This window comes from Equus asinus, chromosome 3 (assembly GCF_041296235.1).
Source record: "Equus asinus isolate D_3611 breed Donkey chromosome 3, EquAss-T2T_v2, whole genome shotgun sequence".
NCBI lineage: Eukaryota > Metazoa > Chordata > Mammalia > Perissodactyla > Equidae > Equus > Equus asinus.
In genome coordinates this window covers 45,615,167-45,636,384 of record NC_091792.1, presented here as the reverse complement: position 1 = coordinate 45,636,384, position 21,218 = coordinate 45,615,167, and the positions used below count along the sequence as shown (strand labels likewise).

The window sequence follows — 21,218 nt, the reverse complement described above, 5'->3', positions numbered from 1 at the left end:
ATTCTAGGAAGTACAACCATCCACCATCTCACACTGCCAGAGTTTTCTCAGTCACAAAATGCAGGTAATAATTGCACCTGTCTCAAATGATGGTTATGAAACTAAATGATTCAACATATATAAAGATTTTAGAATGGTGCCTGGCAAATAGAAATCACTATCAAAGCCTTCGCTATTTTTCTATCATTATATTTACTACTATAACTATTACCACTTCTATTACTACTACTACCACCACCAACACTATTACCATTACTATGACTCTTGCTACTATAAGAACAACAAATAGACAATAGAGCTTCCCTCCCTCATGGGGCCATTTGCCTAAGAAAATACTGCCTGCCAGTCTGATCTCAGGGAAGCAGAAGGGCAAAGAGGCATGAGAATGGCACCAGAGATTGTTTTTCACTAGATGCAATGTGCTCTGGCACTCTTTCACTACCCATTCTGGCTGCCAAAGGCCCATCCCAAAACCTTTTTTCCCACACCCAGGTCAATCAGTCTCTACAGTATAAATTACCTCTCCTGTCTCACTGACTGACTTTTTATAAAAATGTATTCACATCTTTAAAATAGATTCTTCATATGTCCCTGACCCATTCAGAATTATTTATTAAGAATATATTTTAATATTTTTATGAGACAGGTTATAAAAGGTGGGGGGGAGAAGATCACTACATTTTAATAAACTTAGTCCATTTACATAAAATATTTATTTAGTAATTTTAAATAAAGATATTGAATTAGTTAAAATTTTTAAAAAATCTTTAGTCAAAATAAAAATACTTAATTGTGAAAAATACACAATTCGGGGAACAAATAACTACTGCAACTTAGTAGCTGACACCCTCCGGGAACCCGAACATAGGCAGCCATGTATGTAACAGATGGGCCCTAACCCTCTTTGGCCACAGCTGATTGGACCTAGGTACACATCTGCCCCTAGCATAGACAATCAGATCGTAGCCTGAAGAATCCAAAAAAAAGACACAGGCACTGCAGTCAAATTGTATAAACATGAGGGATATAAGGTCATAACTCAACAGTCGGCATATACAAGCCAAAATCACAGGGAGAAAGAAATTAATAGCATTAGAGAGTGGGAAGCCAGTCCACAGACAGATGCAAAGATGAGAGACCATATGGTCCTGAGAGGCAGAAAAGTTAACAGTGGTTCCTGGCTTTCCATTTCTAATTCCATGTGGTCTCAATGAACTTTCTTTGCATCTCTTTAGATGTTTATGAGATCGCCTGTTAAAGAGGCAGATTCTACTCCCTAGGGACAAAAGTGCCCTAAATAAGCTGACATGTTCATGTAACAAATAAACATGTCACTGGCATATCTTTTGTTCTTGCTGTTTGTTAAGAAGATTGAACAATGTTTACAATATAAAACAGTCCTTCCTTACAGATTTATGTATCAACATCCCAAGGTACTGCCTTGCTTTGTGTCAGTGGAGGAGGAAACAGGAAGAGAAAAGAATTCTGAAAAAGAATTTCAAGGTTCATGGCTAATCTCCTACAGAATGTCTATACAATACCTGCTTCTTGGAAGAAACATGGATTCCTTAATGAACACGGAACCAGAGAGGAGGATATACCAGCAGGTCCCAATATCATCAGGACTGAAAAGAAAAAACAATAGAATCAGATGATTATCTACAACCAAAAAGAAATCAAAACATAATATAGCACAAAGTACAATACCCATGTTATTTTTAGAATCATGAAGAACAATGAAATAGCACAAAACATGTACATAAAATACCATTATTTGACTATTGTAATTCTTTTTTAAATTACTTTTTACCCCTCAAATAAGCTAAAGCTATTTATCAGTATATTTGTTTTAAATGTTCTTTAAAGCTATAGCACTTAGCATTCCAAGTTTCTTTTTTAGTTTAATTTTTTTGAACTAAAACATTTTTCCTTGCTTCATAAAACAAAAAAACATAAAGAGCTAAATAGTGAAACTCAGTCTTCCCAACCTATTCCACTGTCTACCAAGCTCTCACATTTCTGTACCACACTTGTTGGATATTCTTTCAAAATTTCTTCATGCACACAGAAATAGACATATATTCTTATTCCCTCCACCATCTTTTTTTCTTTTTACAGAAAAGACAGCACACTCTACAGTGTTCTTTCCTTTGAAACAACTCTTAGAGATCTTTTCATTGGAAGACATCTTCTAGACGTGCCATATTTGACTTGAGCAACTCCCTACAGCCACTCATTTCAATTGTTTGTAATAATACGCAATTACTTAAAAAAAATAAAAACGGCAGAGTAATCTGTATGTACAATAATAACTGTAACTAGTAACTAGAAGTGCAACTGTTGAGTCAAACGGTACATATACCTAATTTTGATAAATATTCTAAAATTGTTCTCCACAGGTGGTTAGCAACTTCTTTGCTTACCTGCTTCCCCACAGCCTTACTAAGATAGTTTGTTATATCTACTTAACAAATGTGTAACAATTTTATGACAAGGCCTTCCAGGTGTTTAGGATACTTCAGGAAACAACAATAACAAAAAAATATCCCTAGAATTAAATTAAACAAGGACCGATACAGTAAGGGGACAACTGGTATCAATTTAGTGCTTTACAGTTTACGAATCATTTTCTATCACTTCAACTGTCCTGTGAGGGAGTGACATCAGCATCATGGTGGAGTGGGTTCTCCTCTCAAAGATACAATCAAAAGGCCATTCATATTCCAACAGAGGACATCTGCACAACACAAAAGACGTCTGAGAGACCCACGCAGCCATATGTCGGAAAGTGGAGGAGCTGAAGCCACCCCCCACACTCACAAGAAACTGGAATGAGGTAAGAGAATGATTCTTTTCTTCCTGACGGACAGCAACCCAGGGATTGTGAATGTCCTACAGGGGGGAAAGCAGGAAGGGAGTGGCAGTCCTCTGCAGTAACGCCATAGATCTCTGAGATTCCTCACAGCTGAGGGAAAAGCCCCTCACAGGGGTGACTAGCTATCATGGGGGTGTCTTCATCAAGCCAACATCCCAGGAGAGCAGACAGCAAAGGCAGAGTGAGAATGCCCTGAGATCATGCAAGAAAAATAAAGCATCCCTCCCCTCCCCACCCAGCACGCCAGCCCAGCACCTGGGAGCTGTCCCGTGGATTGCAGCAGGCTCAGAAGATGCAGCTCTTGAGTCCCACCCAGTGGCAACAGGTGGAAGAAGCAATCAAATACTACCACAATGCAGAAGCACAAATCCACACCGTCTAGCAGTATGAAAAAATATATGAAATCTCTGGACCAGAAGGAAAATGACAAGTATCCAGAAATCAATCATGAAAATAGAAATGTATAACCTAAATGACAGAGAATTCAAAATAGCTATCATTAAAAAACTCAAGGAGTTAAAAGAGAATGTAGATAGATAGTTCAATGATTTCAGGAGCTACTTCACAAAAGAGATTGAAATCATAAAGAAGAACCAATCAGAAATATTGGATAGGGGCTGGCCCCATGGCCAAGTGGTTAAGTTCACATGCTCCGCTGCAGCAGCCCAGGGTTTCGCTGGTTCGGATCCTGGGCGCAGACATGGCACCACCGCTCATCAGGCCACACTGAGGCGGCATCCCATATGCCACAACTAGAAGGACCTGCAACTAAGATATACAACTATGTACTAGGGGGGATTTGGAGAGATAAAGCAGGAAAAAAAAAAAAAGATTGGCCACAGTTGTTAGTTCAGGTGCCAATCTTTAAAAAAGAAGAGAGAAAAAAAGAAATATTGGATATGAAAAACACAATGGAAGAGATAAAGCAGAATATAGATTCCCTGAATAGCAGAGCTGATAGCATGGAGCAACAAATCAGCAACATTGAGGATAGAAATATAGAAATGCTTCAGATGGAGGAGGAGGAAGAACTAAGACTAAAAAGAAATGAAGGAAGTCTCCAAGAAATATCCAACTCAATTAGGAAATGCAACATAAGGATTATAGCTATTCCAGAGGGAGAAGAGAAGGAGAATGGAGCAGAGAGCTTGTTCAAAGAAATAATAGCAGAGAACTTCCAAATTTGGGGAAGAAGCTGGAAATTCATGTGAAAGAGGCCACCAGATATCCTAAAGATGTCAATGTAAAAAGGTCTACTGCAAGACATATAGTAGTGAAGCTGGCAAAAGTCAATGACAAAGAAAACATACTAAGGGCAGCAAGGCAGAAGAAAATAACTTACAAGGGAACCCCTATTAGCCTTTCAGCAGATTTCTCAGCAGAAACCTTACAGGCTAGGAGAGAGTGTAATGATATATTCAAATGCTTGAAAGACAAAAACATTCAGCCAAGAATACTCTAGCCTACAAAAATATCCTTCAGATATGACAGAGAAATAAAAACTTTCCCATATAAACAAAAGCTAAGGGAGTTCATCGCCACAAGAGCCCCCTACAAGAAATCTTCAAGAAGGCCTTCATACCAGAAAAAACAGAAGAGAGAGGCTACAAAGCCCTGAGTAAGAGGATAAATAGGTAGACAAAAACAGAAAATTATAGCTATCCATCAGAACAGGTTAGCAAATACTCAAGTATAACATTAAAGATAAAGGGAAGGAAAACACCAAAAACAAAGATAATCTTGTCATTTTAACCACCAACTCACAATCCAAAATGGAATAAGATGTGACAGAAACAACTTAGGAGGAGAAGAGGAAAGAGATTGAATCAGCATAGTCTAAGGAACTAAGACGTCATCAGAAAATGGACTATCTCATCTACAAGATTTTGCATAGAAACCTCAGCATAATCACTAACAGAGACACAAATAATAAATAAGAAAACTAAGAAATACAGCATAAAAAACTACCTAATCAAATTGGTAGTTTGAAATACACGTGATGAGAGACAAAGGAAACGCAGGAGAAATGGAAAACGAGCAATAAAATGGCAGCAATAAGCCCTCCTACATCAATAATCACTCTAAATGTAAATGGATTGAATTCTCCAAGAAAAAGACACAGAGTGGTGAGATGGATTAAAGAAGAAGACCCAACAACATACTGGCTCCGGGAAACACATCTCAACTCCAATGACAAACACAGGCTCAGAGTGTAAGGATAGAAAACGATACTCTAAGCTAATGGCAAACAAAAGAAAGCAGGTGTTGCAATACTTAGAGCAGACAGTAGATTTCAAGATAAGACAGGTAAAGAGAGACAAAGAGGGGCAGTGTATAATCATCAAAGGGACACTCCTCCAAAAAGACATAACACTTATAAATATCTATGCACCCAACACAGGAGCACCAAGTACACAAAGTAAACATTAACAAACCTGAAAGGAGACATTAACAACACAATAATAGAAGGGGACCTAAACACTCCACTCACATCAATGGATAGATCATCCAGACAGAAAGTGAACAAGCAAACAGTGGAATTAAATGAAAAGATAGACCAGTTGGACTTAAGAGACATATAGAGAACACTTCATCCCAAAACAGCAAAATACACATTCTTCTCAAGCATGCCTGGAACACTCTCAAGGATAGACCATATGTTGAGAAATAAGGAAAGCCTCAATAACTTTAAGAAGATTGAAATAATAACAAGCACCTTTTCTGACCACATTGCTATGGAACTAGAAATTAACTACAAGAAAAAAACCTGAGAAAGGGACAAAGATGTGGACACTAAACAGCATGCTACTGAACAAACAAAGGATCACTGAAGAAATTAAAGGAGAAATAAAAAAATATCTGGAGACAAATGAAAATGTACCATACCAATTCACATTGGATGCAGCAAAAGCAGTACTAAGAAGGAAATTCATTGCAATGCAATACAGGCTCACCATAACAAACAAGAAAAATCCCAAATAAGCTAACTCAAACTACACCTAACTGAATTAGAAAAAGAAGAACAAAGCCCAAAGTCAGCAAAGGAGGGAAATAATAAAAATCAGAGTAGAAATAAATGCAAAAAAGACAGTAGAAACAAAAATGCAATAGGAAGGATCAATGAAACAAAGAGCTGGCTCTTTGAGAAGATAAAATTGGCAAACCCCTGGCCAGACTTAAAAAGGAAAAAAGAGAGAACGCTCAGATAAAGTTAGAAATAAAACAGGAGAAATTACAATGGATGCCACAGAAACACAAATGATTATAACAGAACACTATGAAAAGCTATATGTCAACAAATTGGACAATCTATAGGAAATGGATAAATTCTTAGACTCTTACAACCTCCCAAAGCTGAATCAAGAAGAAACAGACCATCTCAATTAGACCCATCACAAGTAAAGAGATTGAAACACTAATCAAAAACATCCAAAAAAATAAAAGTTCAGGACCAAATGGCTTCCCTGGTGAATTCTACCAAACGTTCAAATAGTATTTAACACCAATTCTTAAGCTATTCCAAAAAATTAGGGAAGACAGAATACTTCCTAACACATTCTACGAGGCTAACATCACTCTGATACCAAAGCCTGACAAGGACAGCATAAAAAAGGAAAACTGCAGGCCAATATTGCTGATGAACATAGATGCAAAAATCCTCCACAAAATATTGGCAACCCAAATACAGCAATATATCAAAAAGATCTTACACCATGATCAAGTGGAATTTAAAACAGAGACACAGGGATGGTTCAATATCTGCAAATCAATGTAATACACCACAGTAACAAAATGAGGAATAAAAACTACATGATCATCTCAATAGATGCAGAGCAAGCATTTGACAAGATCCAACAGCCATTTATGATTAAAAAAAAAAAAACTCTTAACAAAATGGGGATAGAAGGAAATTACAACATAATAAAGGCCATATATGACCAGCCAACGTCATACTCAACGGGGCAAAAACAGCTCCCTGCCTTCATGGAGCTTATATTCCAGTTGGACAATACAGATAATAAACAATAAAAACAATAAATTGGTAAACTATAAGTCAGTGCTCTGGAGAAAAAATTACTGTAGGATAGAAAATGAGTAGTGTGTTACAGTTTTAAATGGGTGATCAGGACAAGTCTCACTGAGAAGAGCACATTTGATTAAAGGAGATGAGTTAGCGAAAGGGATCCCTAAGGGATCAGCATTCCAGGCAAAAGGCAGGGAGGATCCAAGCACAAGTGCAAAGAGCACAGGCTGACACTGTCTTGCAACAGGCCAGTGAGGTGTGGCTGATGCAGCATGGGTGAGGGGCAAGCCATAGGTGAGCACAAGGCATCTATCATTGAGGCTTTTTATCAATCCTTTGGGTTTTCGCCAATCTGCTTTGATGAAAGTGGTATTTAGTGTAATTTTATTTTTCATTTCTTTTTGTTATTATCATAAAAGCATCTTTTTTCTTATGTTCATGACCCATATCTATTTCTTTTTCTGTGAAATCAGTTCATAATTTTTAGCCAATTTTCTACTTGGGACTTTTTCTTACCTAGAAGCACTTTATTAAAAATTAGGCTTTTGAAAACATGGGCTACGAATACCTTTTTCCTCAGTTTGTTGCTTATGCTTTGCCTTTGTTTACTGTGCTTCTTGCCACGTGTAAGTAATTTTATTTTATAGAGCCAAGTTTACCAAATATATTAGTGAGGATACAGGCTCAGTTACTATTAAAACAAAATGCAAAACACAGCAACGGCTTAACCAAGGAGGAAGTTCACTTCTTTCTCACACACATAATAACAGTCTTAGCACCAGGACCCCAAGGCTGATATGGTGGCTCAATGGTATCCACACCCAGGCTCTTTCTATTGTGTGGCTCAGTCATCCTCCACTGGCAGCTTCCATCTCATGTTCTGAGGCAGCAGCTCCAAATCTCAGCACCATATCCACATTCTAGCCAGTGGGAGGGGCAGAGAGGAAGTACAGAGCACACCCATTTCTTTTAACAGTTCAACATGGAAGCTGCCTGCTACCTTTTCCTCATGTCCCAATGAATCACAAGTGTGTTGCAAGGAAGTCTTTGGGAATCTCTGCCAAGTCATTTTTTTTCCCCTTGGTAAACGGATTCCAAACGTTTTTAAAGGACACTAAATTCTACTTACAATTCTGAATAATTTAGTTACTTAAAATGCCAATCACTATCACCTAATCATTCTCCTTTTGCTACTTGCTTCCAAAGTAAATCAGCAGCTGATCACTGTTTTCCCCAAGTCCATTCTTTACCAATTTCAAAACTACGTAGTCCTCAACAGCAATGCCTCAAGAAAACAAAGGGAAATATTGTCAAATAAGAGTTTAGTTCCAATGAAACCATAAAAGTAAAATGATTTCTCAAATGAAAATGCAAAATATCTCCAAAAATAATTTCTACCCTTTTCTCCCCAGTTTTTAATCATTAGCTTTTATAATCAACAATCATTTACCATTTAGGGAAGAAAGCTCACTTGTCTTTTTTTTAACATAAGGTGACAGCATTATTACTAAATTCTGACTTATATCAAGCAAAAATTTGTTCTGCCAGAGATAAGAATAGTTTAAAGCTTTTGTAATAACAAGAAATAAAACATTGAAAATAAAGATGAAACAAAGAAATTATTTTGGAAACTTAATCTGCTTTTAAAATGTTCCCTTTACCACCAAAAGGTTGGTCAAGGAAATAAAAGCTAGAAAAATAGGAAATTAAGGTAGATTGCCATGGCCTTGGGCAAGTTAGTAGAACTGCTGCGAGAATTAAATGAATGATGCTCATTAAATGCAAATAATAATTATTCTATAGTTTTTTATCATGTTAAAAAGTCCAATCAGGGGCCAGCCCCTGTGGCCTAGTGGTTAAGTTCAGAGCGCTCTGCTTCAGCAGCCCAGGTTCAGTTCTCGGGCATGGACCCACACCACTCGTCTGTTAGCAGCCATGCTGTGGTGGTGACCCACATGAAAAAAAGAAAAAAGGAGGAAGATTGGCAATGGATGTTAGCTCAAGGTGAATCTTCCTCAGGGGGAAAAGAAATGTGCAATCAATGTCACCATGGTTTAGCTTAACTGTGACATAAAGAAATGTAATATTCAGGGGCTGGCCCAGTGGCACAGCAGTTAAGTTTGCATGTTGCACTTCGGTGGCCCAGGGTTCACTGGTTTGGATCCTGGGTACAGACATGGCACCGCTTGGCAAAGCCATGCTGTGGTAGGCATCCCACATATAAAGTAGAGGAAGATGGGCATGGATGTTAGCTCAGGGCCAGTCTTCCTCAGCAAAAAGAGGACGATTGGCAGCAGTTAGCTCAGGGATAATCTTCCTCAAAAAAAAAAGAAGAAAAAAGAAATGTAATGTTCATTGACTTCTCAGTTATTCCATAACTGTCCATTCTGAAAGCAAAATTACTATGGAAAACATAAATACAAAGTTTGTAAACTCAGCTTTCCTGGCACTGATCATAAAACATACATGAAGTAGTAGGCGACCAATGATAAAATACTGTGACAGCAAATATTCTGGTACCCTGAATACCCACTGATTAGCCCATAATTAGCTTACCTCTACATGTCAGCCAAGGCTTGGAAAAGATGAAGGAGGTGACAATAAGAAACTGGTCCTCTCAATATCTCCCACTTATAATTTCGTTTACCTGACAGATGAGCTATTTCTCTACCTTCTCCAAAAAATGCAAATGTTAACTCTCAAGAGCTACATTTGCTTGAGTTGGCATTTGCAGAGAATGATCATTCAATCAACAATCACATTGAATTTAGTGAACATTTACTACCTGCCAAACCAAATAAGATCATCATAATTTCTTTATTACTGAGTTATCTCTTTTAAAGATTCAGGTTTTATAAAAGTAAGCACATTAGAACTAAGAATACAAAAACAGTAAATCTTAAAGACGTTCTAGAAATAGCTATAAACTAGAAAGACCCTCCTCTCCTCCTTCTGCCCACCAACCCTGCCCCCCGCCCCCTGGCCCTGGACCTCATGTTTGGTTTCTGTTCTGAAAATTCCTTGCTGTGAGATGCCACCACAAAATCTGTTACTTAGTCTTAATCATCCAGAAAATTCTCCAGACTTTATTAGAAATCACTGGACTACCCGTGCTTACTTTTTTCACTTATGGCTATGCCTCACGAAGGCAGTGTTTCAGCGTGGGGTACAACCTGCTTCCCTTCAAGTTCTGCAAACACTCCCTTCTCACAGTGCAGACATTACCCATGAGGCTTCACAGCACTTTTACATGAACCGAGTGATGACTGTCACCTCAGAAGAAAAGATGAAGAAATTCTAAGAACAGTACTTGGCAGTAGCAGCATCAAACTCTTCTACATTTAAGGGGTTAGCAAACTGAATCCAAGATCTTGCTTGCAGACAACACTGGCAATGAAGCTGGCTAACAGGAGTTTGACTATTATTATTATTATTACTACCACTACTACTATTACCTAGGACTAATAATACTGAGATTTTATTCTGTCCAGTGGTTCCCAAGCTTGAATATGCATATGAATCACCTGGGATACTCATTAAAAATGCATGTTTCCAGGCTCTATCTATTTCACCCAATCCCCCAGTCTGATCATTAGGTGGGAGGTCCATCACAGGGCCTTTTAGACAAATATCCCAGGTAATTCTTATGCATGGGGTTTGTCAACTTTGAAAAATTTTGAGAAAATCTGCCTCAATGTCAAACCCCAACAGGAAGAAATGGCAAGAGAAAAACCCTACAATTCTATCAACATCCACGCAATTAAGTTGCATGTGGTGTATTCACCAGTTTTATTTTAATTTTATGAGTAAGGGTTAAAATTATGAGCTAATGGCAAAAGCTGAATCTTGGAATAAATCTGACAGAGCATTTCCAAACATCCTTAGTCTTATACCACAAGTAATGGGTGCAAAAGAGAAACCCAAAGATTAAAGAGGGACATATAGCAAAGTGGTACTTTGCAAGTCTCTCTGATCAGCCAAAACGGACATTTAGAAAAGATCTACAATTTTTATACTGAGCTAAGAACTGCAATGGGACAATTGATTTGATTCTAATACATCCCATTCTACAATCGACACAATGAAAGCCACAAAAGCCAGGTGTAAGACAAGGTACTCTGAAAGGCTCCCATTTTTGGTTTTCATCAACAGGGAGGAAACGAATAAAGCCACACAAAACAAAGCAAACAAAGAAAATATAAATAGACCATCACAAAGCGATCAATTCACCTTCCAGTATAATCAGATAGGAGACCTCTGAAGCCATCAAAATTATGGTCCCTGTTGCACATTATTCCAAGTCCAAGCCAGAATGGCAAGTTTAGACTTCGAATAAAGGGAAAGAGGCAAAAATAAAATCTGGTCCCACTCTTTTCCCATCTTATTTCCTTCTGCTCCTCAACACAAACCCACCACTGCTGACAGGCTGCTCTCCTGTCTGTTCCTTCCCAACTCTGCCCATCTGTCCAAGATGTCTCTCTCTCTCCACCTTCTAAATCACATGGGACCTTAAAGGAATGGCTCAAACCCTACTTCTTTAATAAATCTTCTCACTCACTGTTTTCCAAACTCCAAAATACTTATCTCATCTAATTTTACTCTATCTTATGTTTTTCTCTTTTGATTTCTTATTCCTAAAGTATCTAGCTATCTTCCTCCAACTACACTGAACCTCCTTTTAGGCAGGAACTGTGTGCTGCACCTAGTAGAAACTGGGCAATATTTCAGTTATCATTTGCTCAGGCAAATCAGATCTTGACATGCTCTGCTTATAACCCATGGTTCCTTAACAGCAGAAAGCCCAAACCCCTTGGCGTAGCACATGAAGGAAGCACTATGTTGCCATGCAAAGAGCAAAGGTCTTGGAACATACTTTCTTTCATACTAGCCATGTGATCCTGGTGGAATCAAATTCTGAGATTCTAGTTCCTCAACAGTAAAATGAGGATATCAATACCTTCTTCACAACAATACTTTGATTTAATAAAACAGTATATATGCAGTACCTTGCATAACAGCCACATTTAAAAACACTAGTTTTCTTCATCTCTTTCCTTCTATTATAACCATCTCTGGAAGGGTCAACCTACAACTTTCCTTTCTTTCCTAACCCCAACATATCCTATACTGCAAACTTCACCCTATTCAGCCATACTACAGTTTTTTCCTACCTATGCCTCAGGGCCTTCAAACAAACCTGCTATTCTAGGTTCTGAATAGTACCTTTTACCCAGTACATTTACTACTCATCCTTTGAAATCTAGGTTAGCTACCAGTTCCTCTGAGAAGTGTTTTAGTGTCTTCCAAACAAAGTGAGTCATTTTCCTCCTGGGTTCCCAGAACACTTTGTACATGCTCCCATTAAGCAGCTGTGGGAGGGTCATAATTATTTATTTTAGGAGTCTTCCCCATTAGCTTTTAAACTCCTCTAACTCATCAGTACCCCCAATATATACACTACATAATGCTTGATTGGCACTCAGATATTTTCTTAATGAATGAATTAATAACTGAATAGACACTAACTCAGATTAAGGTAATAAAGTGTCTGAAAGTCAAAGATATAAGTTTCAATTTACCAGTAACTGGAAAAATGAAGCGAGACTTAAAGAACTTCCATAGGAATATCCTAGAAATCCACAAGGTGGCGATGTCCCCACATGAAAGAGCTGTGTGCACAGCTCCACAGTCCCTATTAATAAAGCAGGAAGCTAATACAATGATCAAGTTGCACTTGACAAAGCGTGCTGAAAGAATAATAACCTAATAAATCAAAAGAAAACTGATTAAATCAGCAAACACGATTATTAGGGGGCAAAAAAGTAACGTGAAAAAGCTACTTTACTCAGCTGCTAATTCGATGTGGATCGCAATCAGCCAAAAAGATTGTTTATGGTAATGAAAGCAAGGAGGACTGAGGAAAGACTTGTTAACAAACCAGGAGTGGCAGGGGTCGGGGAGACGCCTGTGGGCAGAGTACTGAGCTAGCATAACATTCAGCTCAAACCAGGCCTCCTGCCAGCCACAAGCCGTAAACACAGACGTCTAAGTCTTCATGTGTATGTGTGTTAGGGGGAGAGGGGAGGACAAACAGAACTGAAAGAATGGTACCCATGCAAAATCCAAACAATTTGGGAGAAGAAGTTAGTGCTTTCCAAGATGATCCTGATAAAATATGGCACGAGGAGGGCATCAGGGCTACAAGAAGGGATTCCTCCCACCTGAGCAGCTCAAGTGAAATACGGCATTAGCACAAGCCAGAAGTGACCCAGAGGAGTAAAGAAGCACCTCTACAATGCTTTATACGGGCAGCATTAACAAGGCTATTGAACACAGAGAAGCAAATGGATGGCAATTGCATGGCAAATAAGAATGGGTGATAGGAGCACTGGTGAAATGTCCAGAAACAGTGGTTAGGAAACCCATTCAAGGAAGAGGTGGTGACACAGCAATCAGAGAGGGGTGAGGTACAACTGAGACCACATGCACCACCAACAACAATTTTGAGGGTAGTTTAGAAAGAAAGATTGCATTAGACTACCCAGGACATTATCCCATATTCAAACAACAAAGCTGTTGGCATCGAGGAGAAATGGAAACAGGACTCTTACAACCTAGGGCTAATGGCTTCACATCTTGAGCTAAAAAACCAGAAAGGTAAATAAAATAAAAGCAGAGACAACTAGCAAGGAATCCCAGAGGGCCAGCCACCAGCGATTAAAACTAGAAAACACCTGTAGCTTTTCCTGTATCCACTGTCTCAGCAACATCATCCAACCAAAGGCTAAAACCAGAAAAGAGAAGTCTTCCCGTTTCTCCCTCTCCACAACCTACTAGCACACTCTGTTGGTTCCTCTCAGAAGACTCTCTTAATCCAAGCCCTTTGCTGAAGTTCAGGGCCTCGTTTTTGCTCCCCTCTACTGTTCTTCCACTCTTCTGACCAGCTTAGACTTGTACTCTCAAATATATGATTATGCCAAAAACCAAAGTGAAAATAACCTTATTTACAACAAGTTATGCTTTATCCTTTCACTGGAGTCCAGCAGTTCAGATCAGAGGTTTTCTTTTTTTCTTTTTCTTTTTTTTTTGGTGAGGAAGATTGTCCCTGAGCTAACATCTGTGCCAATCTTCCTCTATTTTGTATGTGGGACGCCACCCATGGCATGGCTTAATGAGTGGTATATAGGTTTGCGACCAGGATCCAAACCCGCAAACCCAGGGCCACCAAAGTGGAGCACGCAAATGTAACCACAACGCCACTGGGCCGGCCCCCAGAGGTTTTCAACACATACTGGTGAGCCCCTTGGGACTGCACGCTACCCAGCCCTGTTTCAACCATAACAGCCACTCCCACTGAGCTGAGTAGGATGTCCTATGAACAAATTGTTCCACGGCTTTAAAAAAGTTCTAACAATGGCCACCTTCCAATATGCAGATGGCTTTTCAGATACACAATGATTTTAATCTTTTTCACAAATACATTACTTCTGTTACTGGTTTTATCATAAAGTTTAATAATTATTTGAACTTGTTTGCTCCTCTGCTGGGGCTCTAAGCTATAAGCTCAAAGACAAAATATGTATTATTTCGTTTTGTATGGCCAATGGCACAAAGTAAGCTCACTAGATAAATTAATGCAACACAGCCTCGTAAGCAACCCTAACAATACCTAGTCAAAAGAAAAGTACACTGTGCGCACCATTTTTACTAAGACATAAAGTACAGAACATATTTTAGAAAGAGCTCTACCAAGAGTTAAAGGTTTTGGTATTTATACTTTTGACTTACAGAACAGCAATATTTTATTATAAAAATATACTTCATAATATTCAATTACATATAAATATATAAATTATATATAAATTCTCACACTTATGAAAACAACACATTTAAAAAGTAGGGGATAACGTTTTTCTATTTCCTAAAAGCTCTAAATTATAAGGAAGTTACTTCACTTCTATAGTTAAAAATCCTGAAGAAAAAAAGCACCGTTTTAACATTATGTTTTTCAGAAAATCCTTATTCTCCAATCAACAGCAACTCCATTACAAGGGCCTGGAACCAACAAATAGGATAAGTCAGTAACATCAATAAGAACTCTGAAAACTGATGAAAACATTAAGGATATTTCGGCTTTATTTTAAAAATATTTTATTTTGAAATATATTGAAATATTTATTTTGAAAATATTTTTATTTTGGACAAATATTACTATTTGAAAATATAGAGGATATAGTGGACATTCATTTTTTTAAATCATGATAGTTCACTTAACTAGCAGAGTGAACAACATAAACTGCTAAAGAACCAGTAAAGTAAAAAATTCTGCAGCCTCATTCATGCAGTCATTCTTAAATTTATAAAATTCATTTTAAAAATGAAATGAAACAGGGATGCCTTGGGAGCTATGAAGTTATTCAATAAATTTTTTTTTGAATGAAAGAAAAAATGTCACTGCAGATTATGTATTTGTTACACTACATCAGCCAATGATTCAGCTATACTGAGGGCGGAGGGATTTATCCAAGGGCTCAAGGAACAATTCATCAAATTTAAAAAGAGTGGCCAAATCCAAAAAATTGACTCTTTTGAAAACCACCAACGGGTCATGAAATCAATTTACAAATCTGTGTCTTTTAGAGTTACGTACTACAATTTCATTTTCACAACAAACCTGTTCCTCTTCTAGAGAAAATTGGTGCTCAGAAATGTTACAGTAACTTGTAGACGTCCAGAGTCCAATTCAAAGCCACATGTGCCCATCCTCACTAAGCAGGGGTCTCGAGTGACTGCAACCACACTGTCAGTGGACAGCACCCCAAACCTGCACTTAGCAGAAAGCAGATGCAGTAAGCCTTATTGACTTACACATTACTTTAAACAGCTATATCTAAGAGGAGTTCAGAGGTTTTTATTCACTAAGTAGTTTTATAGAAAATTGATACCAAGAATCTAACACCTAATGTGCAGTCAGCTGTTTTATTATGAAATTAGACCATTATCTGCCAATCTATCAAAGGAGCCTCTTCCTTTGAAATAAATTCAAAAAATAACAACAGAGAAGAGACTAAATGCAAATTTCTGTGCTAGGCATGGCAAATATAAACTTGAAACATGGAGTCCCTGCCCTGATGGAGTTTACAGACTAAATAAATTTTTTAATGTTTTTATTTAACTTCTATTCACCACAAAAATAAGACATTTTCATTTAAAGACTAATAGTAAATATAAAAATAACAACATTGCAAAACAGCTTTAAAGTATCACCATATGCACAATCTTCTTAAGTATGGGGGGGGGTATTGGAATTTTCATACTTACACACAGCAGATGAGTACATCATAACATGCCAGGCTTGGTGGTTGAACATTCTGGTACTACAGTTCTATGCAAAGGCTAACTCCTTAAAGATATCATTCTTTCAAGTAAGTGAAAACCCTCGGTTTCACTGTTTTCTTTACACACACATACAAGTATAGTAAAATTATGGAAACATGGACAAGGAGGATACATCTGTGGTTACATCTTGCTGGGGAACAAAGGAAAGCAGATTTGAAGTATTTTGTTTTTCAGGGTAAAAAAAAAAAAAGAACTAAATTAAATTGCAACCCAGGTATTAGATGAGTTCTTTTGTAATAATTTAAAAACAAGACTGTAGCATAAAATAAAATAAGAGCTCGGCCACATCGGAAGGAAAAGGTAGTACAATAACTGGATATGGGCCAAAGTGTGAAAGGAGAACGTTCTTAAGGATGGAAGACAGTCTGCAGGACAGGAGGCAGGAGGAGCAGTCCACAACACAGGTGAGAACAGGAATAACCACATTGTGCAGGACAAAGGACACCTCTTCCTCCTGGAGGGGAGAGTGAGACCAGACGCAAAGGCAGCTACAGACAAACTGTGGAATCTGAGAAGAAAAGTCAAGCTTGAGGCAAAGCTGGTTAGAGGAGGAAGGGGAGAGCATAAAGGGACAGCAGTGGGCTGGTCGCCTTGCAGAGAAGTGACGGTTGGGACAGCTGCAGTGAAAACAGGAAACCAAATCAACAAGTGAAGAGACTACTAAAAGCAATGAGCGCACAGCTGAGGCTTGAAGGTATAAATTGCACATTTACAGATTTAAATGAAAATGCTTTAAAAGACTCAATAAGCCTCAATGCAGCTCTGTTTACGGAGGAACAATTTCCTTTCCTGCAACAAGGAGAGATAAACCCCTTAACAAACTGCTATGAAAACTCTCTTGGAAACCAAAGCATTCAGTCAAACATATACGTGGAAAACGGGCATCGAGGGGACAGAGTTACATGCATTTACAGTGTGGGTATGTGTGTGTATGCACACTTAAAAAATTCTTTTAATGGTTGAATTTCTGATCCAAAGGTTTTTAGCACTTTAAATACAACTATATATGGCTGGCTATTAAAAAAATACTAAACTGCATAGACATACTTGTTTATGTCATTTCAGATTAAATTCTTAAAGTTATCTCTAAATTAAGTCCCTCGGGTTAGAAATTTATATCATCCACCTTAGTATTCCCAAGCCAGCAAACTACCTAGCCTATAGCAGATAACAAATGAAAGGAAGGCAGAAATTACCTGACATTCTTGTGCACTGTGTAAAGTTCAACTCATTTTATCTAACTTTCTAATGCAAATACAACTTAGATTCTAAATGAGCAATTCTAAATTTTTTTAAAATTCGATTTTATCAGGACCACAACTTTCTCCCTAATCTCAATACAATTTAAAATGGCATTTTATTATTCTGTTGGTTTACGTTGAGACAACACCACCGTGGGAGTTAGAGCACCGCTATCTAATTCCTTCCTAACAAAAGTTTAAAGCAGCTGAAGAAACGGGGAGACCACAATGCAAATTACCAAAACAACAATGACAATGACCATGACGGCAGCAGCTAACATTTCTGTGCACTTATTATGTATGCACCGCACTAAGTACTTTATACATAATAGTACATCTTATCCTCATACCAACGCTACAGAGTAAGTACTATTATTATTCTTTTCATTTTATAGATGAGAAAAATGAGGTACAGATGTGGATCAAAAGAGTATTATATTTACCTGGTGAAATTATTAGAACCATAGACTCAGAAGTCACCAACACACAAACGTAATAAGGAAAATACTCATTTCTTAGTCATAAAACCAAAGTGTGAAAGTCTTTGATATTCTGACTATACTATGTTCTTTAAGCTCAAGGGAGAACAAGAATAAACAAGTCATCTCCCTCATGAGGTAATAACAACAGGACCCAAAAAGAGGGGTGGTGTTATTAAGTTATCGCAGATTTATATACACCACAAATACAAGTGTTCTTTAATTTTCAAAATTGCGCTTACACAAATTGGTAAGAGCAGAAGCATGTCTGTTCAAGGATCACAGAAGACAATGCTTTAATTACCCTTCACCGCAAGATTGACCAAATACTAAGAATCTGATTAAGTGAAACTACAATTAGTATCTGAATTTTGGGTCTTATGAAATCATGATCTACTGAATATCCACAGATTTTTCATTGCTTACTAGCACTGTCACCTAATTCTAACTGGTCAAAAATGAGCAATTGCTACAATCAACTATAGCTACAAACTCTAGCCTAAATGCATTCAATTTAGGGTTACGTAAGATATGGCTTTGCATTATCAGCATAGCTCACATTCACTGCCTAAACTGACTTAAAAAAAAAAAGTAAATTTAAAGACATTGTATTCTACCTCAATTTAAATGAACAATAAATAATAGTTAGGGAGTCAGGATAATGTAGGCAGAACTGTTGATGGGTTTCAGTTGCCACCCTGGTGGAGGCCAGCAGCAGATCCCAACCTGTGCACAAGCATTATCTTTTCTTTTCTTTTTTTTTTTTTTAAGATTGGCACCTGAGCTAACATCTGTTGCCAATCTTCTTTTTTTTTTTTGCCTCTCTCTCTTCTTCTCCTTCCCAAAGCCCCAGGGTACATAGTTGTATATACTAGTTGTGAGCACCTCTGGTTGTGCTATGTGGGACACTGCCTCAGAATGGCCTGACGAGCGGTGCAACGTCCACGCCCAGGATCTGAACCAGGATCAGGGCCCCTGAAGCGGAGCACGTGAACTTGGCTTTGGGGCCAGCCCCACGTTATCATTTGTTATGGTGGCATGAACGAGGCTGGGGAGGAGGGTAAGAGCTAAGGCTGCAGAATCACAATGTCTGGGCTCAAATCCACATCCCACTTTGAGCAGTGAGACCTTGGGCAAGTTCTTTTTCCTCTCAAAGCCTCCGTTCCCTCATGTGTAAAATTGGGGTGATAATAGTATCTACCTTGCAAGACAGCTATTAGGAGTAATTAATGCATCTTAAGCACTTATTAGAGTATGTGGGACATAGGAAACACTTGTCAAATGTTTGCTATTACTTCATCATCAACACTACCAAAACCTGTTTTGAGGGTGAAGGACAAAATAATAGAAAGTTGACGCTTACTGACACTAGACTGCTTCAACAAATGTCAGTAATATTCATCAGAGATTTCCAACTCTGATATTTGTACAGCCATTCCACTGATAGCTTTTAATTGCTCCTAAAAGAAACAAATATTCTAAGTTATTTACATCTTAATGTCTTCAAGAATAAATATGTTAAGGGCATTTGCCCCTGGTGTTAGTTTTCTTATTATCAATTATGACTTGGTTATTTACTGTTATTCTGTATTTCATACATGTTCTTTTAAGGTTAGATGGATATTTACAGTTGCCTGCCAAACCGCTCCTAGGTGTCATAGTTTCACAGCTACAACCTAGGAATCATCCTAGATCATATCCACCTGTATCTTCTTGTAAAATCCATCCTTGACTCCCCGAATCCTTCTGTCTTCACCTCTATTCAAGTATTAGCACCTCAGATTACTGCAATTGTCTCCTAGCTATCCACTTGCCTATCCATTCAATCTAATCTACCCTTCATATTTTCATACAGGCACAGATTATTTTGAGGGGATGAGTGGGGTTGGTCACGTCATTTTGCTGCTTGAAAAGTGGCCATCAAGCTACAGATTAAAAGAGACTTAAGAAGGATATCAGGGCTGGCCCCAGAGCCAAGTGGTTAAGTTCACATGCTCCACTTTGGCAGCCCAGGGTTTTGCCCGTTTGGATCCTGGGCGCAAACATGGCACCACTCATCAGGCCATGCTGAGGCCATGTCCCACACAGCACAACCAGAAGGAAGTACAACGAAAATGTACAACTATGTACTGGGCGGCTTTGGGAAAGAAGAATAAGGAAAAAAAAGATTGGCAACAGATGTTAGTTCAAGTGCCAATCTTTAAAAAAAAAAAGATATCAACCAGTCAAAATGGATGGACCTTATTCAGATCTTAATTCAAAGAAACTGTAAAAAAAAAAAAAAAAGTTTGGGACAAAGAAATCTGAATATTTTAGTGATATTAAAAAATTATTTTTTAACTTTAATGATAACATGGTTAAGTTTTTTTAGTCTTTACTCTTAAAGATAAAGATCCATATCAAAATAATTATGGATGAACTGATATGTCTGGATTTACTCCAAAGTAATCCACTGAGAGGTAGGAGAGGGGAGTAGGAGATGAAACATAATTGGCCATCAGTTGACAATGTTGGATAATGAATACGTGGGGGTTTGTTATACTATTGTCTCTAATACTGTGAGCGTTTGTAATTTTCCATAATAAAATGTTATTTACAAAAAAAACTCATTTCCAGTTGCCTAAAGAATCAAGACCGACTTTTTTTAACAACACATTCACAAACAAGTGTGACTGCAGCATGCCTCTTCTCTATTCATTACCCTGATCCACACTGCAAGCCAGTCGCACTAAACTTGCCACGATGTTCAAAACATCAGGCCAGGCCCCTATGCCTCTCTGTGTCCCTGTACATACTGTTCCTTCTCCCAAGAAAGTCTCTCTAGATCACTGGACATACTTCTGAGACCTGGATCAAAGGGCCACTTCTCCGAGACTCTCCCCATTCCCCTCCAGCCTTCCCCGGCAGTTCTTCAGCCCTTAGCATGTATCTATAGTCTCAGTTCTTTTGGTTGGTTAGTTTTTGTTGTTGTTGTTTTCCTTTATTATCCATCCACCTCCCTCAAGAGATTACAGCTTCCTTAAGGGCAGAAGCCGTATTTTATTTATTTCAATAAATATTCCCTATAATATTCATGGCAAGTTGTAATTATTTAATAAGTGCTTTGAAAACCAGCAAAGAAAGTCAACAGAACGTCAGTCATGACAAACATTATTAACAAAATAATATGTCTAGTAAATCATAGTTTATATATCCTTAAT

At 38.0% G+C, this 21,218-nt stretch overlaps 1 protein-coding gene across 14 annotated transcripts in view; it reads right to left on the bottom strand.

Moving 5' to 3' along the window:
- RAPGEF2 (Rap guanine nucleotide exchange factor 2) overlaps window positions 1–21,218 on the bottom strand; it is a 245,809-nt gene that overhangs the window by 138,732 nt on the left and 85,859 nt on the right. For all 14 annotated transcript variants that reach the window (XM_044767026.2, XM_044767028.2, XM_044767032.2 and 11 more), the window contains exon 4: window positions 1,542–1,625. In XM_044767026.2, coding sequence (XP_044622961.2) covers window positions 1,542–1,625 — 84 coding nt within the window. The remainder of the gene's footprint in view (window positions 1–1,541; window positions 1,626–21,218) is intronic.